The 11,981-nt window shown below is 27.5% G+C and overlaps 1 protein-coding gene across 1 annotated transcript; it reads right to left on the reverse strand.

Moving 5' to 3' along the window:
- Positions 1–6,351: 6,351 nt before the first annotated feature.
- On the reverse strand, positions 6,352–8,206 carry LOC106761702 (1-aminocyclopropane-1-carboxylate oxidase 1). Its single transcript, XM_014645272.2, has 3 exons — positions 7,626–8,206; positions 6,862–7,219; positions 6,352–6,773 (listed from the first exon to the last, which is right to left on the reverse strand). The coding sequence occupies exons 1-3, from the start codon at positions 8,066–8,068 to the stop codon at positions 6,564–6,566; spliced, it is 1,011 nt and encodes a 336-aa protein (XP_014500758.1). The 5' UTR covers positions 8,069–8,206; the 3' UTR covers positions 6,352–6,563.
- Positions 8,207–11,981: the final 3,775 nt, after the last annotated feature.

The following is an 11,981-nucleotide window of genomic DNA, read 5'->3' on the forward strand; positions in this document are numbered from 1 at the left end:
TTCAAATATATCAAAAAGAGCTTGTTCAAATAATGTATACTCAAATTATTTAAATAAAATGAACAAAATCTGATACAAGCATGTTAGAACATGAAAAAATCATTCCATGTCTTCAAATCCCCTAGAACAAAAAACAAATTCACAAACCTCTATTTTTGTCATTATAGGATTTTTGAAATTAAAAAGAAAGAGAAGTGAGAAAGCAAAAATGTGGAGAAAAGAGAAGAAAAAAGGAAGGTGTTTTAGCTGCTCCTTGAAGAATTTTAGTGAAGTGAGGGTGAGAGCACCGTCAAATGAGAGCAAGTACCATGAAAGTGATTTGTGAGAGTAGAGGTTACTTTTTTGGTATACACAGTGAGTGAAGAAAATATTTTATTTTTTGGGATTTCATGAATAAAATAATAAATTAAGAAAATAAAATTAGGTAGGCGGGTTGGTGGGCCAACCCGGCTCACCACGGGTTCAACCCACATGAGCCGGGTCTAAATGAGCCGGGTTGAAATCTGACCCGCATATAAGTGGGTTGTATTTTTCAAACCCAACCCGGCCCGAACCTGTGACGGACCGGGTTGGCTCGCGGGTTGTGACCCATTTTGACGGCTCTAGAAAAAGGTAAAAGATTTTATGAGATTGAAATAAAAAGATGTGTGCTCAAAATAAATTTCAACTTAATAAAATATAAATTATTTTAATTTTAATTTAATTTAATTTAATAAAATATAAATTAAATTTTACTTTATTTTTTTATAAATAATAAATATCACAAATACAAAAATAATATTTATGCTTAATTTATTTATAAATAAATATTAAAATATCTGTAGATATTAATTATTTATAACAAATTTTATTTATAAATACTTATAAATATAAATATTTTTATTATTCTGATGAGAATTGAAAGAAAAAGGGAAGATAAATAAAATGGTAAATGTTGAGAATAAATCTTTCTTTTATCAGCTAATTTAATTTTATTAAATTTACTTGTACATGGTTCTTTTGAATTTTGGGTTCTTATAAACATTAAAGTGAGGCGTCTAAGTGCACAATTATTGAAGTGGAAATCTTGAGTTGCCATTGTTTATGAAAATCCCTCTTTATTTGTGGAGTGGGGCAACAATATTTATAATACCTAGCAAACCACTTTTTCAGGTGGAGAAATTGACCCTTATAGATTTAATTTCTAGATTAATCTTATCACTGTATAATGCACCTTACACACTACCTTATAAAACTATACTTTAAATCCATTTTAATATTCCTGACACCTGGATGGCATACACATATATCCACCTAATAAAATAAAAAAATTAGGCAATGAACATTAAAGTAGATTTTGCTACCAAAAATTTACATACAAGTGAGTCATGTTCAAAAATATATCTTCATACTAAAAGAGGTTTCATTAGATTTTATGTTGTTTTGAATTTGGAGTTAAGATCAACAGTTAATACTTTTCCATATTTTTTCATCAATCTTTTAATGTTGTATTAGGTATTTGTTTCAAACTTAAGTCTGTCATCTATGTTTCTCTAGTTGGATAGATAAGTATTTATCAAAAGTATTCTGACTCTCAAATAAGTCATATATTATGTTCAATCAATTAATACGGTAAAATTTCAAATTCATAATAAATACAATCACATCCTCTTTATCTTATTATTTATTTATAAGTTTTAACTAAAAAACATTATAGTTTACATAAATTTGGAATTAAAAACAATCTTTTAATGTTTTAAAAATATTGACCTAATGTTCAAAAATAGATTAGACTATCATATGATACATATGTCATTAAAAGAAATGGACATAAATATAATATAGATCTACTATATATGATAATTAATTTTGTTGAAGTCATATGTAAGATTATTTTTGAAAGAGATTTATTTAACTCAATCAAAATAAATAACATTTAGGAACAAGAGATCGTTTCGTTTGAAGAAAACAAATGAAAAAAATGCACCTGTTGTATCTAAGTGTATAATAAAAAAGATTATATAAATCCTGATTTTATTGACAAACAATATCATAATTAAATTAAATAGTTGACCATATTTATATTCTATAAACCATTTATAATGTTTATGAAATTTAACTTTTATTTAATTTAAAATGGTGAAAATTTCATCCTAAAAACATATACATGGAGAAAACAATCTCCAAGACCAATTAATATCTGTATTCAAAATAAAATAAACAAACCAATTCAAAACAATTAAAAAATATATTTTTTTTATTAGAACAAAAGTCACAATAGAAAAAATGATATATAAAAGTAAATTCGTTTCCTACCATTTTACTTTTTCTTTAGTTCAACAACATTCTTTCCTCATTTTTTTTACTTTCTTAAAATTCAATCAATTCATAACAAAATATAAATCATTGAGAGTTAGAGACACCCAATTATTTACCATATAAAAAGTATTATATAAACATAAAAAGAATCATGTGCGAAAACTTTAGCACGCAGCACAAAATTTAAATCATTTATCAGAAAAAGTCACCCAAACAAAATAATAAACAAATAGAAGTCGCGACAGCGACTTTTACACACTTTCCTTGGACAGCTGCTTTTACGGTAAGATAAAAAACAAAAAATATATTTTAACAATTATTTTTTATTAATTTATTATTTATTATTGTGTTGAATATTTTAAATTTAATGAAAAAAATACTGTAGTTAAAAAATTTATATTAATATATAATTGTCCTGAAGCAAAATATTAAGATGGTTGAAGCAGTAAGTTCAAAAATAAATAAATAACACAGAAAAGTCTTACCACAAATCACGATTTCCTAAAAATGTTAAACTTCTGAATGGTACAACTTACTCGTATACATAAAATTTTCAAAATCTATCTATTTCTATAATCTTGATTAAAAATTACAGTTGTATGATAAATTTTCGTTGTAGCATTATTAAATTAATGCATTTGAGATTTAAAATTGAGAAAGAAAGGTTGCTATATTTTGATGTTTCTTTATCGAAAATGTGAGTGAAAAAATTAAAGTGATAATTTTATTTTGTAAATTGATTAAATCGATGTTATGTTTTAAGTAAGTTTGAGAAGGGATAAAAAGGAAAGAGGGTATAATTAATGGATATGAAAGCGAGGCTCTGAAAAAGCTTATACAATGCATGTCAAAAGTGCTTTTGGCCAATTTAAAAGTTTTACTCAAGCAGATAAAGCATTATATAGTTGCCAGAAACTAGCAATCATTCAGAAGATGAAGACTATTAGACTAAGCAAAACCATGTTTTTGTTATTGAATTGAGCTGACGAGTCGCCGCGTTCCAAATTCAGTTTAATCTAAATACGTTTCTTTTGCTTTTACAATAATTATCTTTTTTTCTTTTCTCTCTTAAGCCAAATTATCCATTCATCAAAACTCCACTAAGATACAATATTTATTATATTAATTATTTCCTTAAATTGATATATATAAACACTATATTTTACCATATTGAACCTTTCTTATTAATTTCTGAAAATGGTTAGGGTTTAGTATGCTTTTCTTTTTGAGTTATGACAGAGGATTCATGGATCATCTGAGAATCCAGAAATAAAGGTTTGGATAACATGAAGTCTTATCCACTTGGCTGAATACATTTTTCTCAGAATCGCTTTTCTTATAAGAAAATAAAGATTATGATTCTCTTCAGAATCTAGATTAACTCTTCCTTAAGAATGTGTCTCCGTTGGTGAGTGGCAAACACACCATAATTGTTCGTAGAAAAATTAGGTTATCCAATGGGATGCTTAAAAGTGCATAATGAAGCCAACAATCAGGCCCACCAACATCTACGTCTCAATATGAAATTGGAAAGAAGATGCTTATTTACTTCCTTTATTTTCTTCTCCAGTATTATAATTGCACCTTTTCACCTGTCATTTCTTTTTCTGGTCAGTTCATTCTTATTAACTTGTTTATCTATAATGGCAAACACAAGATTTACATATAAAAGCAAAGCCAAAAGGCTTCACTCTTCCATTTATTTTTTGGTAATTTATTCATAATGAACATTTTACAACCATGGTATGGATAAAAAGTAATATGTTTTGAAATGCTTTGTATCATAAGACATTACTTTATTAAGTTTTAATATCTATTTTAATTTTGTTAATTTTATTTAAAATGATCTTCTTACTTTTATGTTATTCAAAGTGATTTTTTCTTTTATAAAAATGATTCAATTTGATTATTTTTATGTCAAGTTTTGCAACACATGGTAACATCATTCTAATGACAATGTTAAAAGTTTAAGTTATTGTTTAAAAAGAAATTATAATTAGGTTGTTAGAAGGAATTCGCTATTAAGATTAAATTGGAGTTGAAAAATCTGGTAAGATTGGCCTTCAATTTGATATGAGAGCTCATTCGTTATTCCATCAACCACGAATCCTTCAAAATCTCTTATTTTCAATTTCCAGAAACCTTAAATCATCAATTTCTTAAAACCTTCATCATCAATTGGGAGATCCCCAGATTCGCGAAAGACTTTCTTCTCAATTAGAAATCAAATTGCGCTCACAAAAACCTCACGAGCACCATCGCGAACCACTGTTCTCCTTCAACAGCAACATTGTTCTTATGCAACTACCCTCTTCTATCATGAAATTGCATAACGCCAAAACCTCCAAATTGTACCACCACCATCATTGAGCTATCTGCAACCACAAATAGACCTGCAAATTCATACACAAAGAAAACTAACTGTTTTTTGTTTTATCAAAGTGAACTAAACTGAACTGTTTTTTGTTTTATCAAACTGAACTAAACTAAACTATATTAAATTGTACTAAATTATAATATAAACTGAATTGAACTACTAACTATATTAATTTTAAACTGAATTGTACTAGTTTTTAAACTAAATAGTATACCAATACGTGTTCTTTTTAATTGAAATTTATTTTAATATTTATTTTATTTTATTCATAAATATCTTATAAATTAATTTTTTAATTATTTGATATTAGTATTTTCTATTTTGTTTACATTTCTTTTTTATTATTACATGTATATAGAAATTATTTTATTATTGTTGCTCGTTAAATACATACAATAATAAAATAAATAAAGTACTAGTAAATATTTGAGAATATTCGAGTTGTTGTTGCTCTTTAATATTGGAATACAACTTTTAATTCTAATTGTGTGTTTCAGTTTTCACAATAAAATATAAAAAATTTAGTATATAAAGCTAATTTAATCAACTTAGAAGTTATAAAATAAGTTACTATTATTATTATATACTAATTTTATATTATATAAGAGAATATGTTAAAGAATATAATATATTTAAAGTATTATTTTTTTTATAGTTTTTTTTTCTTTTATGATTTCTATTACTTAATTATTTGATAAAATTAAATTTAAAAGAAATATATTTTATTTTTATTATTTAAAAAGTAATATATGTTTATTAATAAAAAATATAAAAATTTGTGATAAAAAGATTTTGTTTTAAAAAATTAAAATTTTTTATGTGAAGAGTTTTTCTTATTAATATTTTATTATTAGATAATATTTTCTTGACAAGACGAAACAATTCAACAGGAACTACAGGAAAGAGTAGATACAGTACTGAACTGAAATATTTATAAGTTTAGTTTCTAAAAACTGAATTACAAAATAATATACTGAATTTTTAGTAAAATTGGATTAGTTTTTTTTCATATAATATAATACAATTAACTATAGTATAATAATACAGATCAATTATTTTTGTTCAATCCTAACTCTGGTGCCTACTATTCGCAATTCAACCTTCAAAAAAGCACAAAACAGCAGAAAACCTCATTGTCGAAAACCTAAATCACTTAAATCAAACAACCCAAAAACAAAAAAATTATCACGTCAATTAAACTAATATTGTTAGAAGAAAATTATCACATCGACATTAACGTTTTAAATAATGTCAACAAAATGAATCAAATTAAATCATTTTTTAAAAGAATAAACCAATTTAAACAATTCAAAAATAGGAGAAAACAAAATTAAAAATAAGAGAAGCATAATAAATATTAAACATCGATTAACTTTATTTAATTTTGGATTGGATTATGTTTTTTTTTTTTTTGCAGTTCAATGGGTGGGGGAAGGGGGTGGTTTTACAACATGTCCCTAACTACGGATACCACTTTTTCTTTTATCTTCCCACATTACGTTTTTTTGTTTATTGAAAACTTTATTTTATCTTCATATCTCCCTCACTGGGCAGCTCCTTCATCCCTCCTCTTTTCTTCTAATTTATTTTCCATCAACAATGTTCTTTATTGTCTATGTTGTGCATCCTCATCGTTTTTTTTCTAACCCATCACCGATATGATAGAACTATCGAAACAAATTATCATTGAATATCTTCATAAAATGAACTTCTGTTGAGTGTCTCGAAAATAATTCTAAAAGAATTCAAAAAAGGGGTGTCAATATCACGGGTAACGGGTACAATTCTGGTCTGGACTTTGCGCATGTTTGTTCTTCACTCATCTCCTTTCAACTCGGAATGTAACAGTTATATTTTGCATTCAATAACAAGGACAACATAAAGAAAATTAGAGACAAATCAGGACATGACACACAAGGGTCAAAATCATGGCCAATAGGACTTGCAAGCCCAGTGAAATAGTTCTTTCACCACTGTCTTCAAAATTGCTCTTGTTGTTTGGCGCTGAACAGAGGAAAGCCATTGAAATGCAGTCCTCTTTCTCCCCTTTAAATATTGGCCTTCCAATCACGTGCTTGTACTGCCCATCACTGAACATCTGAAACAAAGCAATGCAAAGCTGCTTAATATCACTGTTTTGTAAATTAATTTCATTTTCTTTGTTCGAAACCAGAAATTGAGAGAACCTGAGTTTGGTCTCCAGCGGTGATTACAAGGGCTCCTTTTTCTGGAAAGAAAGAGAGCCAACCTTTCTTAGAGTAAACCTGAAACTCAGAAGACCCACCACATAGATGCAAGCACAAGCAATGAGAGTATCGGTTTCCCCTCATCACCATTCTAATCACATCATAGTTTAAAGAGTTACCACATTCTCCTGACGTCTTATCAGAGCAGTGCTTATAAACAGAACAAACTGTCCCACGTTCAATCCCACCAATCATTTCCATAGAATTTGCAACTTTTCGGGGAGAATCTTCGAATATCACTTGCAAAATTTTCTCGGCCACCTTCTCTATCCTTGCCACAAGATTCTCCATCTTCTTACTGAACGTTGAACAAATTTAAAATCAGACTAATTTAAACTCACGTCGTTAGCATCATTTCATTTAAGTAAATCTATTACATTAGCCATTGCTATTGTGTAACATTAACTTAATTAGATGGCAATTATATATGGACACCTGTTCTTTCAAAATTTAACTCCTTAACCACTTTTTTTAATTATTAATATAATAATAATAAATATAAAATTTGGACATTTTTTGTTATTTTATATTAATAAAAAATTGTTAAATGTTTGTATTTTGAAAAGAAAGTGTCAAAACATATTTTTCAAAATTACTAGAAAATGAATGTATATGACTAATATTTTTCAAATTACCCTGCAACTTAGTTAGTAGCAACTGAAATGAAATGCATGCTAAATTAATTAATTAATTAACTAGTTTACTTGAAATTGGAATATCGGGCTGCCGAAAGTTGCTGCATTCTGAGGTTGAACTCCTTATCTCTTCCCCAGACGAATTCGTCATCTTCCTCGAAACCCCACGGGCTCTCCACTGACCTCGTCACGCCGCCTCGCTTCTCCGGCGGCACCTGGAAAATTGCGATGGAAGCTTCCGCCGGCGACGCGATCACGTCCAGTGGAATCCCATGGTTGAGCAGTTGAAAGCATCCGACAGTTGCGAAAGAGTCCGAAATGACGTGACGAAGAGCGTCGTCGGAACCTAAGGAGCGAAAGTCAACCTTTGGAAGCGGATTTTGGTGGTTGTTGTTAATGTTGGGGAGACGGAGAGAGGTCTCCAAGAATCGGCGGAAAACGTCGTCGTTGGAGAGCGAGGACGTTCGCCTGGCAGCGGCCACGGGAGATGGCGGCGGGGCACGGAAATCCATTGCAGTCCGGCAGAGAAGAGAACGAATCAACTTTTTTCATTCATTTCTGAGTGTTGTTTTTTGTTATTAAAAGAAGAGAAATAACAGTGAAGCACCATTCATGTCTATAATCACCATGTCCTACCTTTCCTTTACACCATCATCGGACACATTTCTTCAACTTTAAAATTAATTATATTTGTACTTTCGTACTTAATTAACCTTTTAATTATATTTAATCTCCATTTAAATATAAAACTAGAATTAATATATCCTTGTGTCGTTGGCTTTGTTCCCCAGCTTTTTTTTTTTTAATTTATATACGTACTTTAACATGCGACTTTATTAACTGGGAAATGATATATGGTAAAAATTAATAGTTTTTTTTTTCAATAAATCTCTTCGATTATAAACCTAAAAAGAAATTATTTTTTTTTTCTTTTTGAATGGATGTATCATCTTAAAGAACGTATATGAAGTAAGTTTGATTTATATTTTTCCATGGTATCGTAGAAAATATGAATGTTCTACGAAGAGTTGAGAGATAAATGGAAGAGGGGGAGGGTGCTAACTTTCTTAGGATGAGGGGCTTGAATAGCATATTTGGAGTGGCACTAGCAGTTGTTAAAAAAATCCTCGTGGAAGTTGAATAGCCCAAAAAAAGTAATCGGCCCAGTTTCTCAAGCCCAAATTTGAACTTCAAAACCGAAGATTATCCCCGAGAAATAATGGGCAGACTCAAGGAAGAAGCTTCCTACATCTCCATGTGTTTCTTTCTGCATCCTTAAATAAAACACTTTCTATTTTGTCATTTTTGGATTGAAGTAGAAAACAACTTTTGGATTCAGATTATACGATTCAGAAGTAAATTTTTTCTTAAAAAAATAATTTTCAAATTACACAATCTTAAAATTAAAAATGACTTTTAAACTGTATAATCTAAAAGTTAAAAATAACTTTTGAATTGTATAATTTAAAATTCAAAAATATATTTTTTAAATTGTACAATTTGAAAATTATTTGACTTTCAAATTGCACACTCTTAAAATCACTTCTTTTTTTTTCTTAATATACAATTCAAAAATATTTTTTTGAAAATATAAATAATTTTTGAATTACATAATTTTTAACTTTCAAATTTTATAATAAAAAAAGAGCACAATAAAAAAAATTAACATGGAAATGCAGAGAAAAACATATGAAAGAGCATGAAACTAAATTTAAAACATTCAAAAGTTGCAAATCAGATTTAGCTTACGTTTCAGTAAATACGTTGGTCAATTAGCATTGAATTTAAGCTAATATTAATTTTCCAATATTCAATTTTATAATCGATTGAAAACCAGTTCAAAAGTCGATTTTTAAATTTTTCCACCAACAGGTTTTGTAAATGAGAACAATGAAATTTCAAATTTCAATTCGTATAATTTGTTTAAAATTATTTTTTTTCTCGACAAATAGAATCAATTTAATTCAATCCTATAAAATATTGTTTTAAAAAATGTTTTTCATCCTATTTATATAATATAATTTATTCATATATTATAATTTCTTCATGAATAAATCAAACTATAGATGTTTTTCTAGGGAATTACAAATGAAAAGGAAATTCGTATTCTTTCATAGATATTAAATAAAAAAATGAAATAAGATGTCATAAAGTTGAATAAAGATTATACCAAATCAATTATATAGTATAAATTCAATGCCCACAAGAAGCACAAACACAGAAAAGATGTTCCATAGATTTTATTTCAAACCATAACCTCGGTTTTGGAGAAAAAATGTGGAGCTTTTGACTAAATGGATGTGAAGCATTATGAAATAGAACGTGGAAGTTGAATGTTGTCAGTCATAAGTTGGAAAAACCATGCCTCTTTACTTTAGCTTCTCTATCATTCCATTAAGCACTTCTATGTCAAACTGACTTCCACAGTTGAAGAAAATTATTATTAAAACTATTTTTTTTTTCGTGATCTCATTTACATATGACATACTAATATTCATATAAAAGAAATGTTTGGAACTAACTAATAAATCAAATCTATGAAAGAAGGGGAAAATTCTTACTATGAGTCCAAAGTAACATTTAATATTTTTAATAGTATATGCACTATTATCCACCGATTATAAATTGATTTCTTGTTATATTAAAAATTTTTGAAAAAGAATAAAAGAAGAAGATAAATTACTTAAATTCTATGCTGGTCATATAATGAATTAAGAGACATCATTGTACAAATACGATATCCAACCAAGAATTTGATATCAGATTGATGTAACGGCTTCTAGAAACAAAGAAGAAAACATTCACATTAATTATACGTACGTCACTTATTTATCTACTTGGAAAACAGTATTCACCCAGGATAATGATATTTATTTAGAAAATATTTTTTTTTTACAACATTTGAACATTGGTTACGTGTTAAGTGATTGGTCAAAGATTATTTCACAATAAATAATAATAATCATAAATATTATTGTAGAGTAATTTTTAACCAATCACAGATTGATATGTAATCAATGTTCAAATGTAGTTAAAAAAGTGTTATCTAAAAATATCATTATTCAAACAAAAATTATCTTCTTAAAACTAGTTAACTCAGAAAAAGAATATGATTGGAAAAATAATTATTATTATGTGAAATTCTAATATAAATAAGTATTTTTTAAAAAGCGAGCATAGATTTAAGTGAGTATTTTTCATTATAATAATATTCATATTAAGTTTTTCGAACATAATAAAATAAAATTTACACTGATTTTGATTGACACGGTCTAAAGAGGGTGGCAACCAAGTCAATCCCCCTTGAATTAAAAAAAAAATAATTAAAATTGGATTTAATTTATGAATAATTCTTTACTTATAATATAAATATTTATGAACACTCGTGAATGTTGTTTTTATTTATCTTTTTATATCATATGTTTATCTCTTTAGATACCATATAGTATATAGTCTCTGTATTACTTTCCTTTAGAAACAACATTAATTCCAGTGGTCAACTGAAGTTAAATTTCTTTGTCGGGTAACAATAGGTCTCCTAGTAAAGAAAAACAACATAGGCATACAAATTATTAAGCATAAGTAATCTAATATTTTACCATCAACATCCTTTAATATGATGAGATTTGAATTTACAGTAAAGTTTTCAACAATACTTACATTGTCTACATTATAAAAATAAAAATAAAATGGTTTAAAAAATATGAGTGGTTAGGATTGATCTTAATGTATTTTTCTTTTTATATGGGTTTAGCTGTCTGCAGAGAAAATCCGAGAACGGCATGATAACTTAGTCAAACTTTAGGTTCCGTGAAGATAAACTCAAACTTCATTGTGAATAATATTCTATTGCATAAAAAAAATGTTAAGCGACACAAGGTAGTGAATCTTTCAGAAGTAATACTTTATATATTGAATTATTCAGTTTATAGAATTAATCGAATTTTTTCCTGACCAGGTCCTCAAATTAAACAAATAAGAAATTACTAGAAAATCGTTCCTTCCATTACTTATCTTCATAATAATTTTTTATATCACTCAATAATCTTTCTGCATTTTATTCCAAGTTATTAGTCATGTTTCATGACGCTTTACTTTTTGCTACAAATATAATTACTTAGATATACTAACTTTTTATTTTTTATTTTCAAAGACAGACTAATATTTATAATTTAAATGCATCAATGATGTGATTAATTAATTGGAAGAATATTTTCCAATATTTTTCATTTTTTCCGTACAAAAACAGAGTGTGGGGATATACTGTTCACTGTTCAACGTTCATGTTTGAATGATCCGTCTTTCTTGCATTTAGCACACTACACACATAATAAGTCGTTAATTAATTATTCATCCATTTGAATAAAGGATTAAGACTAACGACAATTCTGCCACCGAACCAATCTCTCTCTTGGTCTCCTCTCT

The sequence above is a fragment of the Vigna radiata genome, chromosome 5 (assembly GCF_000741045.1).
Source record: "Vigna radiata var. radiata cultivar VC1973A chromosome 5, Vradiata_ver6, whole genome shotgun sequence".
Taxonomy (NCBI): domain Eukaryota; kingdom Viridiplantae; phylum Streptophyta; class Magnoliopsida; order Fabales; family Fabaceae; genus Vigna; species Vigna radiata.

Excerpts from the sequence above, each read along its gene's own strand:
- LOC106761702 (XM_014645272.2), bottom strand. The coding sequence starts at position 8,068 with ATGGATTTCCGTGCCCCGCCGCCATCTCCCGTGGCCGCTGCCAGGCGA. Across the intron at positions 7,220-7,625 it reads GCCCGATATTCCAATTTCAA|TAAGAAGATGGAGAATCTTG; the intron begins GTAAACTAGTTA and ends TTCAACGTTCAG. Across the intron at positions 6,774-6,861 it reads CCGCTGGAGACCAAACTCAG|ATGTTCAGTGATGGGCAGTA; the intron begins GTTCTCTCAATT and ends GCTTTGTTTCAG.